Below are 25,440 nucleotides of genomic sequence, written 5' to 3' on the forward strand. Positions count from 1 at the left end.
CCTATCCTACTTCCTCTTAGTCTACTTTGTTGACTTCATAAAAAAAAACAAAACAATAAAAACAAACAAAAAACCCAGTTGTTGGATACTTGAGCTGAACTGCCTTAAATAATCCGCAGATTTGATTTTTTTTTTTTCCTCTCAAGTGGGTGAAAGGAAGAGAGCTACAATTTCTAGGAAGCCGGGTTTTGCTGTCTGAGTTCAGCCCCCAAGCAGATTAGGCCAAGGTTTTGGCCAAGTGAAATTGCCAATTTTCTAAAAGAAAGGACTAGCACATTGCTCATTAGAGCATTCTGATTTTGTCTGTGCAATCTTTTTGCTACCCTGCAATTTCCTGTTGGTTATAAATGAAACCTTTCTAGCTGTTAATGCAGCCTGTGAATTTTTTTAAAAGCATGTAATTAATCATAGGAGGTTGGGGGGATTCACTAAGCCTGAGTTACAGGGGAGAAGCTGGACAAGGCACTAGGACCTAGAAGGCATCTATCCACCCTGGCAGGAATTTCTTGCTTGGAGCTCAGACAACAAAGGCATAGAGAGATTGGTTTTCTTTCTCTCAGCATCTCCACCCAACCAGCAGAAAACCGGTGAGTGGGGCTTTTGAGTGATTTTCAAGCAGAATGTAACAGATGTCAAACGGGAAAAGCACAAGGCAAAGCCTGCTCTCTCTGTCTCTCTGTCTCTTCTTCTCCTTTTCTGCCTTATTCTATCTGATTTTTTCCCTAAGCTTCTACCTGGGATTTTCCTTTGGAAAAGTGAGTTTGATGTTTCTTTGTTTTCACTGTGATGTAAATTTAGAATGATACTACCTCTGATCCTAAAGCAAGGCAAAGCATTACTGGCATGCCTGGGGAAATGTTTGCTACTTGCCTTGAGGAGGTGGGGTCTCTTACCACTGCAGGTTGTCTGACAGAGACAATGCTGAGCTCAGCATAGGTCATGGTGACATTGGAAAAAAGGGGTAATCGAGCCTCGCAAACCCATTAGGCACCAGTCTTTCTTTATCTCCTGTCCTCCTGGTTCCTTGCAAATACATTGATGTGGCAATGTGTAGCAGCTGAGCCCTGCTTGCTTTGTGAGTCCTTTTATCCCCATCTGTGAGATGCATGTTAATAGTTTGGCTCTTAGGATGTCACTACGTTTGCTAGCATTTGGGGCTTCAGTTGTATTGGGTTTCATGTTTTGATTGTTTGGGGTTTCTTTGGGGGGAGGGGCTCAACAGAAGGGAGAAAAGCAAAGCCTGACAAATGACCATCTTTTCCTCAGCTAATGCACCTGGGCAATATACAAGTTTGGGGTGAATTGCCGGCTGTGAGGGTAAAATGTCCCTTCAATTAGGGTAGAAACCCCGAACAATGAAAGGTGTGCTTCCTTCTAAAGGTCCCATATGCTGTTTGGAGTCTCATTTGTGAATCTTTCAACAATTAAATTATTTCATTAAGAGGTGTTGCTGCATCGGTGGGGAGAAGATGGAGCACCTGTGGTGGGGGGGGGAAGAATTTTGTGAACAAATGGTACCGGGGGAAGGCAGAGCTAATAACTTGTTAAATAACTTATTTTTATAATCCTTCCCCCCCACCACCAGTTTATTTCTTACTAATGTCGGATAGCTGCACCAGCTTGGTGGGGAACGGGTTTGATGAATAGCACAAAGACACTGGCTGTTCCCTGGAGGCTGTCCCTTTAAAGGCGAATCTTAGTTTATTCTGGGGGGAGGGGATGCACACATTAGAGTAGGAAAGAAGACTTGGAATAAAATGAAAACACTCCCCTTCGTAGTCATTGTACTGAAATGCCAAGACTGCTTCCTAAGCTGGAGATGCTAACCTTGGCTAGCTCCTTCTGTTCTCTTCAAGGGGAATTTTGTCAGGCTATGGATTCATTTACAACTGTTAGTCATGTGGGCATGTGTGAGGAAACAGATGCCAGTTTTAATGTATTTAGCCCGAAGTTACAATTTGATAGGAGCCACTGTCAGTAAGTCTCAGGATTTTCAGCTATTTCAAAATCTCCCCCTCTCCTCTGTCTGGAACAGTGCCAAGAGTGCCTCCCTCTCTATCTGTTACTCCCAACCCCCACAACCACCAGCACCCCCGCCCAGCCCCTCCTTCTTCTCTATTAAGATCAATATTCCTGCAGGTCAGGGGCAAGCAGCAGATGGGTCACAGGCTTTTTTCAACCAGTTCTTTTCACAAGCAGCAGATTGCAGATCTGGATCTGGCTAATATTTGAATTCCTTTCTTTTTTCCCTCTCCTCGTCCCTTTTTGTTTTTGCCTCTCTTCACCCCCATCCCTTTCTCCAACACTCAGGTCTCTGAGGTTCCACTAAAATATGGAACTTGATTTTGGACACTTTGACGAAAGAGATAAGACATCCAGGAACATGCGAGGCTCCCGGATGAATGGGTTGCCTAGCCCCACTCACAGCGCCCACTGTAGCTTCTACCGAACCAGAACCTTGCAGGCACTGAGTAATGAGAAGAAAGCCAAGAAGGTACGTTTCTACCGCAATGGGGACCGCTACTTCAAGGGGATTGTGTACGCTGTGTCCTCTGACCGTTTTCGCAGCTTTGACGCCTTGCTGGCTGACCTGACACGATCTCTGTCTGACAACATCAACCTGCCTCAGGGAGTGCGTTACATTTACACCATTGATGGATCCAGGAAGATCGGAAGCATGGATGAACTGGAGGAAGGTAATTTAAATAGTGGGTGGTGGCCCTTGGTGGGAGGTGGCATTGTTGGTTATAGTTACATTCTTGGGTTGCTTTGAAAAAAATTATGCAATGTATTTTTCAAAACACTGGGTTGATTAATGCTCAAATTTCTAATGCTATAGACATCAACAGAGCCATTAGCAATCGCCCTTCAGTCTCTGCTGAGGTTGAAGTGTGAATGGTGGTGATCAAGCATTGTGTTTATCTGCCAGGGTATAAAAAGGAAAATCTTAATTGTAGCATTTATTCTAGATCTTGTTCATAATTAACTTTGAGTAGCACTATTGAGGCAGAGCATGAAATCATTAAGGGTATAACAAGGAAGGACATTTGGTTGGGTTAACAGATAAAATATTATGCCCAAATTTTCTTTGAACTGCTGGGAGATCATTTGTGAATTGCAACTCATTGGAAATACACACCCTAAGAGCAGGATTTCCTGGACATATTCACAGAGGATTATTCTTTTAGGTAAGTGGTCGCTGCTCAGCTGTTGCTTCTAAAAAGCCTACTTTAGGGTGTGTCCTGAAGGCTGAGGTCATTGGGAGAAATACCAAAGGAAGCTGTAGGTATGTCTGGTATTTTAATAAAGACCATTCCTATTAGAATAGGAATTGACTCACTGTACCTAAATCCCCTTATATCCTCTCTAGATTTTTGAATGGCAACTAAATGTTCTGAATAGATTGCCAAAAATCCCAACAACCTGTGTACCTACCTCAAAATAGAGAAAATCCCAGCTCTTACCAGAACTTACCCAGCCATAGAGTCTTCTTTATGGTCATTTAGAAAATAGATCTTGGGTCGTATTTTTAACATTCTATATTATCAAATCAATTATGCTGAAGATGCTTCCCTATTTTTAAGTTGGTAGATATAACACATGTGATCAATTTAGCCAAATCAGTGCTTTAAAGAACGGCCTCAACGAGTGGTCATAATGAATATGTTCCTTCTCAAGCCCCTCCTCTGTTATCCAGCGCATTCTCCTCACTCCTTTCATTCCTTGAGCAAAGGTGAGTTTAAAGCAGGCAGATCTCTAGAGAAACCAAATTATGAAATAACCAACAAGGAAGGAGAAATAGCACCTTAAATGATTTGATGTGGGAGCAACCTGCCTCTGCTTCACTGCTTCTAAGTTTCTTGGGTTCCTAGACAAAGGAGAATGAGGGCTTCCTTTGTACAAGATCCTACTTCTCTCAAATAGCTGCTGTTGCCCAAGTAGTCAGGCCAAGCGATTGTGACCAGTTACTTATATGAGATAGTGTCCATATGGTTGCTGCATCTGAGTCTCAGGGTTCAAGTTTGAGATTTTTCTTTTTCTTTTCTTTTCTTTTTTTTTTTTTGAGACAGAGTTTTGCTCTTGTTGCCCAGGCTCAAGTGCCATGGCACAGTCTCGGCTCACCACAACCTCTACCTCCCAGGTTCAAGTGATTCTCCTGCCTCAGCCTCTCAAGTAGCTGGGATTACAGGCATGTGTCACCACACCCAGCTAATTTCGTATTTTTAGTAGAAACGGGGGTTTCTCCATGTTGGTCAGGCTGGTCTCAAACTCCTGACCTCAGGTGATCCGCCTGCCTCGGCCTCCCAAAGTGCTGGGATTACAGGTGTGAGCCCCCGCACCTGGCTGAGATTTTTCTACATAGCTGACCTTGAAAAGCAATGCCCAGGAAGCTTGGATTATTTCATCATGTGCTCAGTGAACAGGCAGAGGTTAATCCTAGGCCCTTCCTGACCATCAAAGGACTGGCTGTCTTAGTGCATATCTTAGAATAAAGGAGAGTCAGGGCAAATTCCAAGGGTTTGAAGCTAGGATGAGGGAGCTGTCCAACAGAGTAATTGTTAGGGTGTCTGTCTTTTGTCATTGTAAAATCCACATCTCAGCCAAATTTCAGGGATTTCTCTGTAACAACTTTCATAAACAAAGCACCCTGTATCATCCAATATATCCTCATTTCTATGAACTGTGATATTCTAAACACCACAATAGACATTAGTAAAGAATACTGAACCAAGTAACATTGTATTCAGAGCAAGTATTAGAATATTCTTCTGTCTGATGTAAGAGAAGTGTTATGCAGAAAATTTTCCCCCAAATCCATTTTTTACATATTGATTTTTCTCCCTAGATGTATGTGTGTGTGTGTGTGTGCGCGCGCGCGTGCGTGTGTGTGTATTGGTGTATTACAAGAGGGCTGGTGATAATCTGTTCGACACAGGTAGCAATAAATGTAATTTTGAAAAGACTGCAGCTTTCTATTCCCTTGATTCCTTTTGAGTCCTACTAGATTGAACTCCTCTTTTTTATCACTCCTGTGTTCAGTGGTACTTTTTGTTGAATTCCTGGACTATGCGAAGTGTGAATAGGGCTCGGTTGCATTTGTTCACATGTCATCTACAACTACAAGTCCCAGTGGACCTCAATGCCCTCCAGTCCTGAGTACTGCCTATTCAGTCAGGAAAATTCAGGGCTATCTCCAGGATAGTGTTAAGAAATGTGATCAATTTTGGCACTGCCACAGAGCCAAATGGGAAAGGGCACTGGGATAAGGAGGATGAAAATAATGTGTCTTTTTATCTCGTATTTTATATTTTAGAACTGCCTATCAGGGAATGGAGAACAGAAGTCCTTTGACTTTGTTCACCTTTGCAAGAGGTTGAACAAAAGATCAAAATATCATATACATTGCTTCGAGTTAGACTTCCTGGCTTGAAAAATCAGGGTCATTGTGTTCTAGTCTTAGAGGCAGCAGATTATAATGAAAAAAGAAGTCTTTGGACTCAGATTTGCTTCAAATCCAGGATCCGTCAGTGTTAGTCTGTAAGACCTTGAGTTAACCATCTAGAGTCCCTGAGCCTCAGTTTGTCATCTGTAAAATGGGAACAATGACTTTAAGGATTAAATAAGACAATGATTATAAAGTGCAAGTTACTTTGCCAGGCACACAATAGTGCTTAATAAAAGGTAGTTATTATTGTCTAAGTTATCCTACTTTATAGCTAGTTAGCTACGTGATCATAGGTTTGTCGTTATCATTAATGTGACTTATTTATTTTTAAAATAACTAGAAAACAAACAACTATATTAAGGTATAATTTGCATAAGACAACATTCACCCATTCAAGTGTAAAATGATTTTTGGAAGATTTATCAAGTGGTGCAACCATTATCATAACATAATTTTGGACTATTTTCATCTCCCCAAAAAGAAACCCTACTCCACTTAGTTGTCACTGAATTATTTTCTCCAATCTCTCCAGCTCTAAACAATGATTAATCTACTTTCTGTCTCCACAGATTTGTTTATTCTGGGCATTTCATATAAATTTAATCAAATTCTGTGTGGTCTTTTGTGCTTCTTTTACTTAGAATAATGTTTTCAAATTTTATCTATGTCGTTCCATGTATTGGCACTTCATTCTATTTTGCTGAAGAATAAGATGTCATTGTATGTGTAGACCACCACATTTTGTATATCTCTTGTGAGTAATATTTTTAACTGTAAAATGGGACTAGTAACACCTACCTGCCTTCTCTATCCATTAGGGTGGTTGTAAGGATAAACTTAGACAATAGATATGGAAACACATTGACAAGGTAAAATTATAGCTACAGGTACTATTATTATTAATGATGTAAAATACTAATAATGGAAATAATAATGATCATGAAAATGATGATGTTAGTAAGGGATTGTAATGATCAGTGGTTCCCAAACCTGGCTGCCTTTCAAAATCTTTCAGAACTTTAGAGAAATATTGCATTCCCGGGCCACACCCAAGATCTATTGAATCAGAATCCCCAGGGCTAGTGCCTCAGTGTTTGTGTTTTTACAAATCTCCTCATGTGATTTTTATGAGCACTTAGACTTGGGAAGTATTAGACTGGGTGATCTTGGTGGTCCCATTCAACTAACTAAAATGGTAGGAGTTTTTAGAAATGTAGAAATCTGTTTTTATTTTTTTCTTTATATATATTAAAGGAATAATAGAGCATAGAACACACTGTTTTCAAATGACCGCATTATTACATACTTAGCCTTAAAAAATAAAATTTAAAAATGATTGGTTAATCACTCTGGACTTGTGGCACTCCTTTGTCTCGTGCCTCTAGTCTACTGTTTTCTGCTAGTTACAGAAAGTATCAGGGGAAGCATTTTGGATCAAAGGTTATTGATGTCAGTTTTCCCACAGTCCTTGGGTACAATGAGGGTCTTAGTGAAGCCACGTAGGATGTGGTCCTCATTAGCTGTGTCCCCAGGAGGTCAATGGATAAAATCCACTGATGGGTTTTCCTTTTGTCATGTCTTTCCTTTTTCTTTTTTTCTTTCTTTTTCATTTTTTTTTTTTTTTTTTTTTTTTGTAGAATTTTTCTTCTTCCCTTTATGTCTGGTCCATTTCTTCCCCCATTTTCTTGTATGTAAGTATACAGATCAATGTTGGGGGTATCATTTATGACTAGCCAGCTTCTCTGAACCCAAATTGAGACAAGTTCAAGAGTTATTACACAGACCAGGGGACAGAATATTTACAATTGGAACAGTCTTAGAAAATCTGAGCTGCGTAGTCACACCAGCTATGATCCAGTTCTTTTGCCTTAGCTCATTTGTTTCAATGAGATGAATCTACCTTCTCACTAATTTATTCTGTAACTACTAAACCAAGTACATTGTCAAAGACAAGAATTTTAAGATACCTGGGAGGGATGCATTGTTAATAGATATGATAATATAATCAAATGTCATTTAATATTTTAATATAATACAGTAAAGTATCATTTAATATATTCCTTTTTGAGTCAGGAAGCCCTGGAGAAGAGGAGAAAACCCAGGCAGAAGTGCTTTTGCACTGAGAAGATACAAATACATATAGTTCTTTTGAAAATGGAGCCTTCTTGAAGAGAAGGGAGGTAGACATTAGATCATCTCAAGCCCACAGCTTGTTTCATTTCTGCCCTTTCAGCTGTGCTTCCATGATTTCATTTCCTTACCCTCTCACCCTAAAGCAGGTTGTTAGTTCCAGCCAATTTGCACCTTGTTTGGCTCTGAAGCCAGCTTTCCCTCTAGGCCTCCAGCTGGTAGGAAATAGCCCTTGGAAGCTGTGGCAGGATGGGAACCCAGCTGTGTAAAGGTGCAACACACCTTATCCAGCTCCAAGTGCCAGGCAGCAGGATGTGCAGGAGGCACTGAGCTCTGGCAGCAGACGTTGAAAATGCTGGCAGAATCAGAACAAGGAAGTCTTAATCTAGCAAAGAAGCTCATCTGATGTCTTTCTAGCTGTAGAAGTGGAGAGTCCTTGGAGGTGGGCAGCTAGTTTCTTAACATTTAATTACCCTAACAGCTTTGTTTTCTAAAGCCTGTTTGAAATGGAAAAGAGAAGATTCCTTTTTATAGACTCTTAGGCCTAGATTGGACTCAGGTGTCACCTAGTGCATTATCTTCGCATTAGAGATGGCAAAGTTAAGACTGAGAGAGATTAAGTGATTTCCCTTAAATCACATAGCTTATAAGTGCCTAGGTGAAATTTGAATCCAGGTCTCTGTGACTCTGGAGTCATCACTCTTAATGACGATAAATATCCTGCCCTCAGTGGGCCTGTGGGCCTCTGCAGTGGCAGCAGTGGCTTTGCTGGGTGTTAGTATAAATTTTCTACATTTGGCATTTGCCTCAACTGGAAGCCTCCTCCTGACCAGCAGTAAATCTTATCTTTGAGTCACAGGCCCCCAGCAGGGCTCATGTCTCATCGTAATCACAGCTCAGTTCCTAGATGGTTGCCCTTGATACCTTCCCTTTTTTCTGTTCAGCTTCTATTCCTCTTTTCAACCTCATTCAGCACTTTCTTCCTCTTTGCTCTTTCCTTCTTGTTCTCTCCTCTATTTCATAAGATTAGGGGCTTAATAATAATAGAAATTTATCAAGTGCTTACTGTGTTCCAGGCTCTGGAATCAGCATTTTATTTTATTTTAATTTTATTTTAAGACAGAGTCTCATTCTCTCTCTGTCACCTATGGTAGAGTGCAGTGGTGCAATCTCAGCTCACTGCAACCTCTGCCTCCCAGGTTCAAGTGCTTCTCCTGCCTCAGCCTCTGGAGTAGCTGGGATTACAGGCGTTTGCCACCACGCCCAGCTAATTATTGTATTTTTAGTAGAGACGGAGTTTCATTATGTTGTCCAGGCTAGTCTCGAACTTCTGGTCTTAAGCCATCTACCTGCCTCGGCCTCCCAAAGTGCCAGGATTACAGGCATGAGCCGCTGCACCTGGCCATGGGTTGAGCACTTTATATCCATCTTCTGATTTGTGCCCCACAACAACCCTGCAAGGTAGGTATTGTTATTATCACCCTTGCTTTGCAAAGAAGAAACTGAAGCCAAGGGAGGTTGGAGTGCACAACTAGAAAGTGCTGGGGACGCTGTTCTGACTGACATCACGTCAGCTGCACTTTTCCATTACTCCATATTCAGGCCAATGAGAAAGTGGAGTGACTAAAATGTACCACTGGAAGGTCCTCAACATAGATTTGGCTGAGGGCTGGGCCCTCTGGAAAGTTCTTGGGTGCTATATGATACCATAGCTGTCAGCCATCATGTTCATTTTCATCTGGAGGTGGTTAATCATACTCATACTTCAGAGGCTTAAGAGGTTTAAGAGATGGGAGCAAAAAAAGTCCAAAGTCCTAATAGGGATACACAGCTGACTCTCCAGAGGAGACTGCATGAGTGAAATCATAAATATATAGCTTCACACATTTCCACACCACTAGTTGTCTGACAGTTTTGAAGTACATGACAAGTTATGGAAAACATCTGACTAAAAGGCAGTGACCTCCTGGAAGGTGCCAATGAATCTGGTGAACTGCTAAGTCAATACACCATTTCTAGGGTATGGGGGTTATTGACTGTTAATATATGGAGATACTAAAAGGGCCCCTTCATTCATCCTTTTCAGTCAAAAATTAAAGACCCCAGCCTGTAATCACTTGGGTTGGGTTGAATTAGCCATCAAGGGAGTCAAAGAAATCAGAGTTTCTCTTGGCTGAGGTATTGACCATTTCATCCTGGGTATCAAAGTGTGCACCAAGTGGGTAAGGGTTCCTATCCTCACTTAAAACCATCCCTTGGTTCCCTTGTCAAGATAGAACTCTGTGACTGAGGGCAGCTTAGGAAGCCACTTCGCTTATGCTGGATGTCACTTACCTCCTGCCTCCACACACACACATAAATGTCCTCAAAGGTGCCCTAGAGATTTGGGCTGAAACTTCTCTTAACGTTAACTGAGAAATTTATTCATTAACATGACTTAAAGGTTTTGCTGCTATGGCAAAGCAATAAATATTTGCAAAGGGAGTGAATTATCAACCTGGTGTTTCTGAATGCAGTTCTCCTGCTGAGACCAAAGGAGAGTCATCAGACTGTAATTGTGTTTAATGCTTTCTGTGCACTGGCTAGGGTTTATTTATTTATTTAGGGTTATTACCGATGACTTAAGCCTGATTAAATCACACTGTTTCTGCAGCTCGACCTCTCAATGAACTTCTAGATACCTTGAGGCTAATATGTTTTACTCAAGGAATTCAACCTTTTCCAATATTCTTTTCCCCAGGCTGAGCCTATCTCTCTTCCTATTTTCTTCAGCTCCTAGTCCCAGGTGTCCAATCCCCTCCTGTTGCTTCTGATCCCTGCATTTCTTCTGCTATATTAGTCATTTCCTCTAGCCTAGGGTAAATGTGAAAATTATACTCAATCCTTCCAATCCATAAATCAGGCTGTATAATGTATTCTCACTTCTGTACCTCATTACTTGTGGCAGCCAAGGGTGAGAACTGGTGAAGATGGCCCTGAATAGACAGATATCATGTACATCCTTTGAGAGGATGAAAAGATGAAGGGTGAGTGGTAGAAATAGGAGATTGTTTTTCAAGCAAGAGCTAGGGCATTTATATATACAGGTTGTTATTTAGACAGTTTCTCTACCCAGTGTAGCGTAAGGAGTAGAGGACACACTTATACACACACATAAACATTCAACATATGCACACACATTTCACATTTTAATATTCCATACTGGGCCATATACTCTGTGCAAAGGATGATCTGGTTTCTTATCAAGTATGTGTGTATGCCTGATATGCAAGGTTACTTGGTTCATTTTAACTTGGCATAAAAATGTTTTAACTTTGAAAGCTTTCCTTGGTTCATAATATAACAAAGGGATGGGGCTTTGAGTCCAAAAATAGGAAAGGGATTTTAAGAAATAGAGATGTTAAAAATGCTCCAGTAATGCCCCTGAAAGCTAAACATCCTAGAAACTAATATAAGTGTTTAAATTCCAATAAAACCATATCAAGCTTGGAACTTCACTTGTTATATTAAATTTAGATGTGCTCTTTGTCCTTAGACCCTTTAGCTTGACAGAGTTCTTCAACTAGGTGTGCCATTATATTGAATGATGTTTTGAGAATGACTCTTGAATTTGGATGAGCCAAGTTTTTAGCCCAATTAGTAACTGCACCTAAGGTTGGTTAATATCACCATTTCTTTGAAAGTTCTACTCCAGTGTCAGTGTCTATTTGTTTGGTTAGAATCATCCATATATCTGTTATTAAACTAATCACCTAATCACTTATTTCTTGCCTTAGGGGAAAGCTATGTCTGTTCCTCAGACAACTTCTTTAAAAAGGTGGAGTACACCAAGAATGTCAATCCCAACTGGTCTGTCAACGTAAAAACATCTGCCAATATGAAAGCCCCCCAGTCCTTGGCTAGCAGCAACAGTGCTCAGGCCAGGGAGAACAAGGACTTTGTGCGCCCCAAGCTGGTTACCATCATCCGCAGTGGGGTGAAGCCTCGGAAGGCTGTGCGCGTGCTTCTGAACAAGAAAACAGCCCACTCTTTTGAGCAAGTCCTCACTGATATCACAGAAGCCATCAAACTGGAGACCGGGGTTGTCAAAAAACTCTATACTCTGGATGGAAAACAGGTAGGTACCTTTTCAAAGTACTTTTCTCATTTTCTCTAAATTCTTAGACGTTCATCTTATACCTAAAATATCGTTTCTTGTAGATGAACTCTTCCTCCACATCTCATCATCACAAACTGATATTATATGTTTCATTTGGAGTAAAGATATTTTCAACAGGCAAAACAATGAATCAGGAATCTGAGGCTCTGAAATTCAATCTGCTTCTGATTTACCATGCAGAATGGTCACTTAGCCTCAGCTTCCCTATCTGCTATGAAAGATGTGTTAGAACCTAAGTTCTATGAATTCTTATGAATATGAATTTAGCTATTATATGATGCAACCTTTATTGTTCAATACATGTGACTGAAAATGATATTTGCTCATTCATTATTTCTTAGATACCCTCACATTGGTACTCAGCATCTATTTTGATAAAAGGAAGTTGAAATGACCTTCATATGCTCTGAAAGAAGTCAGATATGGGGGAAGCACTGAAGTCTCTGGCTCGTTGTCTTTGCCTCACACTAAACCATATTTGTTCTCTTTCTCTTTTCCATATGACATAGCTGTCTTAATTTGGTTCCACTGATGGTTTGTGTGAGAAAGGGACTATTTCAGGATCCTAAAATTAGCCCAAGAAAGATGTTGCCATCTGTTCCTCCTCCAAATCAGGTTCTTCATGTCATTGGTTATACTACTAAAGTGCCACCTATATTAATATCTGGGAAAGAATGCAGCCAGGCGTCTCCATCAGACAGATGCACCATTCTCTTGAGCATAGGGAGCTGTAAATATACAACAAAAATCTTCCAAGGGAATTGGAACAGTGGCTGGTTCTGTTGGCTCTAAAGAGAATCCTGGTCTCCCCTCAGAAAAGACAAGTGTGGATTATTATCAGTCCATACGTTCTACCTCTTAAAATGCCTTTGGCATTTTAACAACTATATAGATTCTAAAAAGGTGGATTCAGTATATATCAAAGTGACTGATGAGTGTTCAAATGCAGACTTGTGCTTCTTCCCATAATTTTTGATGATAATGTGTGCTCCAAGATTTTAAGTTTCAGGGAAACTCCACCCATGTACTGCATACTTGGCAATTTTGATACATTTGTAGCTTCTGTTTCCCATCATTTTGTGATCTGAGAGCTACCTAGACACATTGGTTATACCTGACTTGTGTTTGTTGTACTGAAGCAATGGGTTTGTCTGTGATGATGGGAAAATCTCTAATCCCCAAGCATTTCTCTAAGAGTGTGTCTCTTCTAAGTAAGCACCATGTGTGTAATAAACAGGAGCTGTCTAAGTATAGGCCTAATTGCCAAAGCCTCATCTCAGAGAGATAGGACATAGAAATTTTAGAATCATTGGATCACAGAGCTGAGAATGACCTTGGAAGCCATGACATTTAATCTTCCACCTAAGGCATGGATATCTTCTACAATCACTCTAAAAGACTATGAGACAGCCTATTTCACTGTTCAACAGCTGTGATTTTTAGAGTTTCTGCATATTAGGCATAAATCTGATTCCCTATGCCTTCAGTCTTCTGAAGTAATAGAGGAAAATGCAAATCAAATTTTAAGACTGGGATTAAGAAGATTTGGACTCTACTCTTGATATTGTCACTTACTATACGACTTCAGACTAATCACTTAACTGTCCTGAATCTCACACTCCTCCTCTGTACAAAAGGACTGATCACATCTGCCCTGACTATGCTCCTAGGATTCTTATGAGGATCAAATCAAATAATGGATATGAAAGCACTCTGTAAATTGAAACATGGAGATATATATATACATATATACACACACATACACACACACACATACAATTCATCGTTAAATGAGATTTATGGCAATTTTCGCATATTAATAAATGTTAGCTCTCTTTCCCCTTATTTATTTATTTATTGATTGATTTTTGGAGATGAAGTGTCACTCTCTTGCCCAGGCTGGAGCGCAGTGGTGTGAATTTGGCTCACTGCAACCTCTGCCTCCCAGGTTCAAGCAATTCTCCTGCCTCATTCTCCTGAGTAGCTGGGGCTACAGATGCACGCCAACACATCCTGCTATTTTTTTTTTTTTTAATATTTTAGTAGAGATGGGGTTTCACCGTGTTGCCCAGAGGTCAGACAATCTGCCCACCTCAACTTTCCAAAGTGCTAGGATTATAGGTGTGAGCCACCATCCCCAGCCTCTTCTCTCTACTTTATCTCTATCATTCTTATTATAAATTTCCAACATTTGTGAATATATACCATACCTTTGCATTCTGTTTTTGCTCCAAATAATATATAAAGGGAGACCTCCATCTCTTAGGGAAGCAAGCACCAGTCCAGTGATGAATAAATAGGTTTTTGACCTACAGCAGGCCATGTAGAGTGGCAAGCTCTCTCAGACTCCTTTAAGCATCAGTTCCCTTTTTTGGGGGAACACATTACAAAATGCCAGTATATGATATGACATGTATATACAGAAATAGAGTGGTACCCAGTGGATCTGAACAATGTCCTTTCAGGCCTCTGTACCTCTGTATATACATTCCCTCTCTTTAAAACATCTTCCTCTGCCCACCTTGACCCCTGGAGGTCATCTTCTAAGACCTAGTTCAAATATCACTTTATCTTTGAAAATTTCTGTCTCCACTAAGGAGGGTAAAAGCAATCATAACCCTTTTTTTTTTTTTAATAATGCTCAGCTCCTGGTATATTGTGGATGCTCTATAAATGTTTGTTGATTGAATGAACTGACATAAACAGATTCTCATGTGGCCTGGGTAGATGTTTTGAGAACCCTTCTTTCAATTCCCCATATGTTATCCTTAGGTCTTTCAGAAGAAATAGGGGGCTTCCAAAGGAGTGAATATTCCACCCAGGTAGTTTCTATCTGGTGCTTTACTTGGAAGTCACTGAGGGCAGACATTTAAAGCAACATTTCCCTAAATACCTTCTAAGGAGAAATGTCTCTGTGTCCCCACCCCAAAAGGCTCTCCAAAAAGAACTCTGTGGGGAAATAAGGTTGTAAAATGATGCGAATTGTTTGCCATTCTTAGAGATTCACAGTGCTCATTGGCACACTGAATGTTCTGAGAAGTCCTACAGCAAGAAAATCCATCCTAATCCTACTTAACTACAAATATTTTTAATGAAATACACACAAACATGTACGCACACATACATATATATGTGTATATATACATATAAATGTGTGTATGTGTCATATACACATATACATATACACATACAGAGTGCACTAGAAAATGTTGTTTACATAAAACACTGATGATTAAGAACTAATTACCCTAACTTTAATGGTAAGATTCATATGCACAGACTAACCACAAATTAAACATTGTTGTTTCGTTACAGCAAGGACATTAAATAAAATTTGGGGGTATGTGGACAAATCTAATTACAAAATAGATGCTGGGTATACTGAAAATTGGTGCCACATTCAAAATTTTGGAGCTCAGCTTGTTTCCCAGGTCTGGTGATGACAGCTCTAATGTTAACACCTGTCAATCACTGTGATTATTAGTGGGTATTCGTACTGCTTGCAAATATGATCTTCCTCGTGGAGGCTGAAGTCACATGTATTGCAATAGCTTGACTTGGTTGGATAAGATTCTAATGACTGTCTTTGACTACATGTGATACAAGGCACTTAGTTGAAAAGAACAAAGTATGGTCAAGGCTGTTTGTTATGGAATGTTTTATTCATGAAATCAAGGCCATCGCTTGATTTCAGTGTACACTATAACTGGATTCTATATCGACCAAACCAAGTGGTTTTCCCTCTTCAAATGAATAATGATCAGCTAAAAGAGCCCAGTTGATTGTTGCAAATTTATTGTTGCTTCTGTAATTGTGTGTACCATTTGAGTGATTGGCTTACAATGATTGACAAGCAATCTGCAGGCATGGCTCATTTCTTTCTCTCTGTTTCTATTTTGTTTGGATGTATCTTTTGGAGTCCTTGATCTTTTTACAGCTTATGCTTGATTTTATAGAAAATTGGTTTCCTGACCTCTTGCCTCTGAGATATTTTTGGTCTATGTAGACAGGAAAGCCAACCACCACTAGTAGGAAGACACCCCAATTGATTCCTCACCTCAATAAGAAGTCGTTAATGGTATAAGAAGTGGTTGGTAGGGCTCTGGCTACTCCCAGGGATTAAAATGGATTTCTAGGAGGTCAAAGAGGACGTGATAGAGGATTGGATGGTGATGCATATCAGTTCACTTGCAGGTGAAAATTGTTCTTTTGGTTCCTTGGCAGCTGGAGTGGTTGTGGAGTGTTGACAAAATTATCCAATTATTAATTTCCATAAGTAAAGTACATATTGACCTTCATGCATAAAAGTCATGGATGCATAAAACTGGGACCCAAATTTCTGGTTCACATGATAGTAGTAGTTTAATAGATACATGTTCTGGCCTTAAAATTAATTCGAGAGATTTAATAATAGACTTCCAGCTTTTTGGCATCATACACGGGAGTGCAGCTGGTTTTCACACTATCCATTTTTATGCTACACTGACTGACATCTCTAGATTCAGTTTTGTCCACACCCAGAATTTGTGCAAGAAAAGATTCACTATTGCCTCAATATACATGCCTAAGGCATAAGTATGGCCTTCAGTGCTTGTTCTAGCTTTGTTAGGCCAGTTTTCAATTGGATGGATTTATTTTACATTTTTGTCTGTGCCTTTATAGCACCAACTACTTGGACCAGGGATTCTAGGTCTCAGAATAAGAGAGGAGAAGTTTAAGCTGACTCCAAGATTATCCATAGCCTTGGAAACTAGAACAGGGGTTTTAAGGAAACGGTTGATGCATAAGACACAGATGAGAGCATGAAGGATGTTTCAACTGCTGCTTAGTATTCTAGGAAAGACTTGCCCTTTCCACATTGCCATACTAAAGAACTGGGTGCTGTAAGCACAAAGGCAATTGCAGGAAACACAGGAAGACAGGTTGGATTTAACCTTGGAAATGTTAAGTGCACTTACCAAGGTAGGTGTGTTTTTCCTTTACTGCATAGCCAGTTTTCTTTCTCCCCTGTTATCTCTGCTTTCTCCAGTAATATCTGATCTTATTTATACTCCCTGGCCTCCAGCTCTCTCAGAGCCAACCTTGTTCTTCTCCTAGTGTTACAACCCTGTTAATCAACAATGAGCTCAATAGAAAAGGCCACGTGGCCATAAATTATGCCCCAAGAAGGAGGTCATTTATCATTGGCCTTCACTTCAGAAGATCAAGGCTGGAAAGGTGATGTCTTTATTACCAAAATTTTCCTTCCCCAATCTTCCAGAGGTTCCTGGAGACAGACTTTGGGAGGATTGGCTTGAGCATGAAGTGTAATAGAACAAAGGTGGAAAGCCAGACTGGGCTCTGTGAAAGGAGACAGTTTGCAAACTACCATCTCATATATGGTGGTAGATTCCACACTTTGAAAGAGTGGCCAATCATCGAATATACTGCCCTTCTGGAAGGAAAGGACTAAGTGTAGCCTGGTGATAAGTTATTTCTTCAGTAATTCATCTTCTTAGAGTTTTATTGTTGATGAGATGCTCCTGGCTCTGAGCAGTGATAGAGGTGTGACTTGGCCAATTCAATCAAAAGTTTTGGCATAGAATTCCAGTCTCTTGTACTGACTAGTCTGTCACTGTCTAGCATTCAGCAAGTGGAAAGAGCCCTAGACTGGGATTTAGAGGCCTGAGTTTTAGTCTTCATGGTTCTTCACTAGCTATGTAATGTGGAGCCAATCACATCTCTGTTCTGGGCCTTAATTTTTTAAGGAACCTTAGTATATGATCTGTAAGAGTCCTTCTAGTTCCACAATAACAGAGTATTCATCTCACAGTGTTGGTTCTGTCTAGACATTTTTTCACTCTTCTGAATGCACTCCACCTCTCTATGCTCCTAAGGATCACCAGTGCGATGTGGTACTCACCTTGGTGGATACATTGCTTTCCAGGATGGCCTCTAAATGGTACTTGCATAATTCTTATATTCAGATGTTTCTTGCTACCTGTAATGACATCACCAAAGAATATTTTCAAACTTGTAACTTTTATTTGACCCCCTTTTCTTTACATTGTGGATGGTATAAGGAGCAGAGGGCAGAGGACTCATAAAGCAAGACAAAAGCCAGCCTGTTAAAATTGTGACAAGTGTTTGACAGTGCCATTGCTAATGGGGCGTAGTTATCACTAGAGCTGAATGCATTGCTATGTCTTGAGTAGACTGAAGAGACTCATCAAGTAAGGATTGATCTATCCAGGGATGCAGGCTATTCCATTTAAAATTGTGGAAGCAACAGTCTTTTTGTTCTTAGTTATTTTCACCTTTTTCATTATTGTCATTCCCTCAAAGTTGGAGAAAAAGCATTGTCTCCAAAAACAGTTTTTAAAGACAGCTTTCTTGAGATATAATCTTCACATTATATATTTCACTCATTTTAAGTGTAAAATTCAACAGCTTTTAGTATATTCACAGAGGTCTGCATCCATCACCACCATCAATTTTAGAATATTTCCATTATCCCAAAGAAACCCTGTGCCCTTTAGACATCACCCTCTAGTTCTCTTCCCCATCCCTAGGCAATCACTTATCTACTTTTTGCTCTATGGATTGTCCTATTTAGGACATTTAAAAACAATGGAATCATGTGGCCTTTTGTGCCTGGCTTCCTTGACTTAGCATAATGTTTTCAAGGTTCGTCCATGTTGTAGCATGTATCGGTACTTCATTTCTTTTTATGGGTGAATAACACTATCGTATGGATTTACCACACTGTATTTAGTCATTCATCTGTTAATGGACATTTGGGTTGTTTCTACCTTTTGGCTATTGTGATAATGCTACTATGAACATTCATGTACAGATTTTTATGTAGATATATGTCTTCATTTATCTCGAGTAAATACCTGAAAATGGTATTGCTGGGTTGTATAGTGTGTTTATAATTTTAAGACACTGTCAAATGGTTTTCCAAAGTGGCTGCACCATTTTCTATCCCTATTTGCAATGTATGACAGTTCCAGTTTTTTCACATCTTCACCAACACTAGTTATCATTTACCGTTTTTATTAGATCCATCCTAGCTGGTGTGAAGTGGTATCTGATTGTGGTTTTTCTTGATTTGTTTGCATTTCCCTAGTGACTAATGGTGTCACACATATTTTCACATACTTATTGGACAATTGTATCTCTTCTTTGGAAAAATGTCTATTCAGATCCTTTGCCCATTCTTTGAGTTATTAGGCTTCTTATTAATGAGTTGTAAGAGTTCTCTGTATATTCTAGATACAAGGCCTTTGTCATATATGTGATTTGCAAGTACTTTTTTTTGCCAGTCTTCATTTTCTTAATGGTTTCCTTAATTTTTCTAGAGAAAAAAGTTTTCATTTTGATAAAGTCTGATTTATTAATTTTTCTTTTATGCATTATTCCTTGGTGTCATATCTAAGAAATCTTTACCTAACCCAACATCTCAAAAATTTTCTCCTATGTGTTTTCCTAGAAGTTTTATATTTTTAGCAATTATGTTTTTATATTTTTAGCTCTTAGATTTAAATCTCTGATTCATTTTGTGTTAATTTTTGTGTACAGGATAAGAGTCAAGGTGCTTTTGGGGCAGTGGATAGATATCTAATTTTTCTAGCACTATTTGTTGAGAAGAAAAGATAAGGCAGTTTTCTTAGTTAATATAGCCAAGCCCTCTAAAGGTTTTTAGAATTTCTAAGAACTGTGAGTGTGAACTAACGTAACACAGGAGCTTCTCCTATACAGATGTTGTGGAACTGTAACACTCTAAGTCTGTATCAGTGAGGTTGGCTTAGTCTTATTTTGTAGAGGATAAAAGGCGAGCTTGCTAGGAGGGGCTAAAAGGGGCTATTGTTCCTTGACAGTGCTCCTGCCATGTTCTAGACTCCTAGAGTTCCCAACCAGACCTATCTAAACTTCCCTGTCACGTATGCCATACCCCTCTGTTGATGCTAAGCAGGTTGGGGGAGGGGAGTAAGGACATGTCCAAAACTGTTGAGGTTATTTTCTTCTGTAACATCTTGAGATATAATTCACATATCACATATTTCACTTATTCAAAGTGTACAGTTCGGTGATTTTAATATGCTCACAGATATATGTGACCATCACCAAAGACAATTTGAGAATATTTTTATTACTTCTCCTACCCTCTATCCTCCACAGCCCTAAGCAACCACTAATCTACTTCCTAGTTCTACAGATTTGCCCTTTCTGAACCTTTTGTATAAATGAATCATATTTTATGATTCATATATCTATGCTAAGTGACTGGCATCTTTCACTTAGCATAATATTTTCAAGGGTCATCCATGTTCTATCATGTATCTATCTATACTTTGTTCATTTTTATGGCTGAATAATACTCCATTGTATTGATATACCAAATTTTATTTATCCATTCATTTGTTGATGAATATTTGGGTTGCTCTGCCTTTTGCCTATTAATAATGCTGCTATAAACATTTGTGTGTGATTTAGGTATAGACATATATTTTCATTTCTCTTGAATATATATCTAGTAATAGAATTTCTGCGTATTTTGATTTCTTGATGTGCTGTCCCCTAACCACCAAACTCATGTTTCTAAAACATGTACCCCAAGGCGTGCTCCAAACAAAGAAATTCACAGGTTTATTTTTTAATATATAGATATTTGTCCCAGGGTTCTTGCCTAAACAATATAGAAGAAAACTTGAAGGTTTCTTTACTAAGTTTTCTTAAAGCTAGAACAAATGCTAAGAAGCTATTTTCTTGTTATTTTTATCTGAGTTCTACCTTGGCCCTCCTTACTTTCCAGAACCAAAGATGCATTCTCAACAGTAGGTACCTTCAATCCAATGGGTCCCAGATTCTCCCCCAAACCACCAAAATTTCTTATTTTGAAAAAGGCACAGAAAAAGGAGCTTCTAGAATTCCAGTCTGTCCATTTTTCCTAGATTTAGAATACTTTTATCATCAATACCACATATTCTACCCTCTTCAGGTCTTGTGATGTTAGCTCATATGATAAATAACAACTTGGGTGTAAGGAGCCACAGCAGATCTTCATCATTAGCCCAGTTGTCATCAACCAGGACTGTTTGCTGTCCAGGGGACAGTTGGTAGATATATTTTTGGTGTCACAACTAGGGAAAGGATGCTGCTGAAATCTAGTTGGTATAGGCCAGGGATGCTGCTGAACATCTTACAATGCACAGAACAGCACTTTCCCCCACAAAAAAGAGTGATCTGGCCCCAAATGTCTATAGTAGTTGAGAAACCATGCATTACAGGTAAGCTGCAGGGCAGACACAGAAGAAGATGAAGCTGAGAGGAAGGTGAAGGCAAGATTTAGCAATGGCCTTGTAAACTGTGTTAAGAAACTTGTGTTAGTCCATTTTCACACTGCTATAAAGAACTATCTGAGACTGGGTAATTTATGAAGAAAAGAGGTTTAATTGACTCACAGTTCCACAGGCTTAATAGGAAGCATGACTGAGAGCCTCAGGAAACTAAAAATCATGGCAGAAGGTGAAGAAGCAGCAAAGATCTTCTTCACATGGTGGCAGGAGAGAGAAAGGGCAAGGGGGAAGTGAGTGAGATCTCATGAGAACTCACTATCATGAGAACAGCATGGGGAAAATCTGTCCCCATGATTCAATCACCTCCCACCAGGTCCCTCTCCCAACGCTGGGAATTACAATTCAAGGTGAAATTTGGGTGGGGGCACAAAGCCAAACCGTATAAGAACTTGACTGTTATCACGTGTTAACAGAAGTTAGTGAACGATTTTTTTTTTTTTTTTGAGGCAGGGTATCACTTTTGCCCAGGCTATAATGCAGTGGCATGATTTTGGCTCACTGCAGCCTCATCCTGCCAGGCTCAAATGATTCTCCCACTTCAGCCTCAGCTTCTTGAGTAGCTGGGACTACAGGCGTGCACCACCACATCCAGCTAATTTTTGTATTTTTTGTAGAGAGGGGATCTCACCATGTCAGCCAGGCTGGTCTCAAAACTCCTGAGCTCAAGTGATCTACCTGCCTCAGCCTCCCAAAGTATTGGGTGTTAGCCACTGTGCCAGGCCCCACTGAAGGATTTTCAGCCGGGGAATTACATGGTCAGATATGCAGTTTGAGTAGGTCACTCTTGTTTCGAATTTCAGGAAGACAAAACTAGTAGAGAGTCCAGAGAGAGGCTGTGTGGTAGTACAGGCAGGAGAATAGAAGGATCTAGATTGAGGCAGCAGAAGTGGAAATAAAAAAGGAGAAAACAAGGTCAAGAAATATGTGTGAGGTAGAAACTAGAGAACTTAGTGATTAACTGAATTTGGGGTATTTTAATTGTCTATTACTGTGTAATAAGTTACCACAAACATAGCAGCTTAGAACAACATCCATTTATTATGTCACAGTTCTGTAGGTCAAGGTTAAAGAAGGCTTGACTGGGTTCTCTGCTTAAGGTCTCACAAGCCTGAAGTCAAGGTATCAGACAAGATGTGCTCTTATCTGGAGGCTATGAGTCCAGTTCCATGCTCGTTCAGGTTTGGGGCAGATTTCAATTCCCGTATCCTTCTTAGATGTCAGCTGAGAAATGTTTTCAGTTTCTAAAGGTTACCCATATTCTTCTCACATGCCCCCTTCCATTTTCAATCCAACAACATACATCAGATTCTTCCCATAATTAGAATCTCTTTTACTCCCTTTTCTGCCACTAGCCAGAGCAAATTATCTACTTTTAATGGGATCATGTGATTAAATTGGTTCCACCTGGATAATCTCCCCTTTGACTAACCCAAAGTTAACTAATTTAGTAACATTAATTACATTTAAAAAGCCCTTTTTGCCATGTAACATAACATAATCATGGGAATGGCAACTCAACATATTTATAATTAAAAGAGAGGAGTATATACAAAGGCAAGGGTCATTAGGGGGTCATTCTTAGAATTCTGCCTACCACAGGTGAGCAAATGGGAGGACTCAGGTGACTCTGAAGTTTATCGTTAAGTTATGTAGGTGGATGGTGGGGTCACTCACTGAGGCAGGGAAAGCCAGGGCAAGAAATAGGGTTACTTATTTATTTATTTATTGGCAGAATCTTGCTCTGTCACCCAGGCTGGAGTGCAGTAGCATGATCCTAGCTCACTGCTGCTTCAAACTCCAGGGCTCAAGGGATCTTCCCGCTTTAGCCTCCCTAGTAGCTGGGACTACAAGTGTGTCTCACCACACTTGGCTATGGGGTTTAGATGCATTGAACTTGGGGTACCTTGCTACATCTAAGTAGAAACTCCAGAAGGTTGTTGTAGATGTAGATCTGGAGCTCAAGAGAGGTCTGGGCTAGAGATACAGGTTTGGGAATAATCTTCAAACAATGGTAGTTAATATCAGGTAAGTAGATGAGCTTACCAAGGGTGCATGTGAGACATTGTCTGAGGAAAAGGCCCTGTAGACACTTGCATTAAATGGGTGGGTAAGAATCACAGCCTGGGAGTTGCTGGAGAGAACCATGGAGAACTAGATGAAGATGTATCCAGAGAACACTAAAAGGCAGGTGTGGGCAGCTGTTTCAAATGTAGCAGACAGAGTCTGTTTTAAATAAAGATTTAGGATAGTAAATCAGTAAAACCCAGGTGATTTGAATAGTCCTTATTGCTGGGAACAGAAAGCAAAATTCTCCAGTAGACCAGAGGGCAGGGCTTGGTTCAGAAAGACCCTCAGAGGTGACTAGGCAGATAGAGCTATGACTGGGTCAGGCTATTGGATCTGTTTCTTGGCAGCTTCCCGTGCTCCAGATCTATCAAAATTTGTCGTCCAGTGTCCCATTTTCTCTTTGCTAGCTCTTGTGTTATATGTAGTTGGTTGCTAAAATGTCCTGATAACTTATGTCATGTGTACACTTGAATATATAGAGCTAGCCCTTAGTCCAATTGTGCTCTTGTCCTATCTTATCACTGAAAGCCCCAAGTCAGAGAGATCAAACATTTTCTGAGTCTGATTTTCTCAGAGCTTTCATCATAGTTCATGGATTTAGTTGGTAAGGCTCTAACAAATCAATCTGCACTATGTTAGCTCCTATCAATTTAGAGCACATTTCTCAAATTACACTATATGTAACACTAGTCTGATCAAATATTCTGTGGTCAAATAAGTTTAGTAACATTGCATAGTATATTCTTCTCTTGGAAAAAAAGACTCCAAGAAGCCCTCTACAAAGAAACCTCTTGTGTTTAGGCCAGTATTCCCCAAACTTGTTTGAACACCAAACCTTAAAAATAAATCTATGACCATATGGTAGAATGCACCTTGGGAATCACTGGCCTCTGCCTCAGGTATTTATTTGCATTTTAATTAGAGAATCTTGAAAAACCTTCAAGGCCCAAAGGAATAATTAAAATGAAAAAAAAAACAACAGGCACCACTGCATTTTGATAGGGCTTATAAACTAAAGCAAGAAGGCCTTTGTAGATAGAGTACCAACCGTCACTGCAAAGGTAACACCTATTCACCCATGGTAAGGGCAGAACTTTAGAGTATCCATCTCTGACATAAACTATAGAAAGAAAAGGAGAAATTAAACAAAGGGGCAATTTTTCTAGATGTTTGAATAGTCCCCCAAAGTTGTAAGAGGTTAGGAAAATCCTATTGGTCATAGGCATTAAAGTCTGGCTTCTCTAGCCTTAGTGGTAAAGAGGCAGCAATATCAATTGCCAGGTTTAGAACCTTCACAATACATTTAGTCCTATACGAACCAGCACTCCTCACACACCACACCACACTGCAGAGTCTCACTGGAGGAATCCGTCAGGTTTACTAATTAGACTTAACTTCCATAAGTAGTGTTTACCATTTAAATAGGCTGCACACTTTCTATTGCACCAAGCCCATACTTCTCCAGCTGGCAACAATTTGGAAGGCCCTAGGGGTCTGAATGGCTTGCACAGCACGATAATATCCCTTAAAATAGGTTTTGAACCATAGACCAGCACCTCTCTAAGTCTCTTTGTGTCTGCATACACACACTTGTGCCCCTGTTTCTTTTAAGTATTGGCTGTCTCATCTGATGAAGTCGTATATAAATATTTATATGTCAAGACATTTCTGGTCTTACTCACCAGAGACATTACAGCCTTGATAAAAAGCTTCCCTCTGGCAGTATTTGCCTCCACAGTTTATTTAATGCGGCAGTTGATAGGTGAACTTCCTCTTGCTGTTTGCAAAGAGAATGGAGCCTTGCCTTGCTTGGAGTTTCAAGTGTTTGACTTGTCTCCTGCTGAGAATTGATGTTTGTGCTTTCCCAGATTTCTCTGATTAAAAGAATTGTGAGTTCTCTAGCGGGTCATCTTTAGATTTGAGATCTTTAGGAATAGTTGATAAACTTAGGAATACATTATGCTTTTGGTGGACCCTAGGCGCTTTTGCCTTTGTGGATCTCTTCCTCCACTAAAAAGCAAATTACCACCATGCAGACATAAAGATGAATATATTAATATTACATTTTAAAGCATATTTTCCCAACCTAAAAGTTTATGTATGTTTCTGCTTTTAAAAGAAATTAAACCCTTTTCCTGGATCATAACAGTGCTGTCAGCTTAGGCACTTTGCTTACTGTACTTAACAGATAATCAGCCCTTGATATACAGAGCTGATTTCTGGGCTGGCATTGTGAGCTCACATGGGCTAAGCAATGAATTAGAATGGTATGACTCACTGAAGGTTTATACTAAGAA

The 25,440-nt window shown here is 39.8% G+C and overlaps 1 protein-coding gene across 3 annotated transcripts in view; it reads left to right on the forward strand.

Moving 5' to 3' along the window:
- Positions 1-549: 549 nt before the first annotated feature.
- The window catches only part of DCX (doublecortin), a 112,732-nt gene continuing 87,841 nt past the window's right edge, over positions 550-25,440 (forward strand). For 2 of the 3 annotated variants that reach the window (XM_012451754.3, XM_012451756.2), the window contains exons 1-3: positions 550-587; positions 2,311-2,696; positions 11,353-11,693. In XM_012451754.3, coding sequence (XP_012307177.1) covers positions 2,333-2,696; positions 11,353-11,693 — 705 coding nt within the window. In that variant the 5' untranslated portion in view covers positions 550-587; positions 2,311-2,332. Of the gene's footprint in view, positions 588-684; positions 756-2,310; positions 2,697-11,352; positions 11,694-25,440 lie in introns of those variants that run through there. The other variant, XM_064361700.1, reaches the window with a different exon arrangement.

The sequence above is a fragment of the Aotus nancymaae genome, unplaced genomic scaffold (assembly GCF_030222135.1).
Source record: "Aotus nancymaae isolate 86718 unplaced genomic scaffold, 86718_ANA_hifiasm-v0.15.2.pri h1tg000004l, whole genome shotgun sequence".
Taxonomy (NCBI): domain Eukaryota; kingdom Metazoa; phylum Chordata; class Mammalia; order Primates; family Aotidae; genus Aotus; species Aotus nancymaae.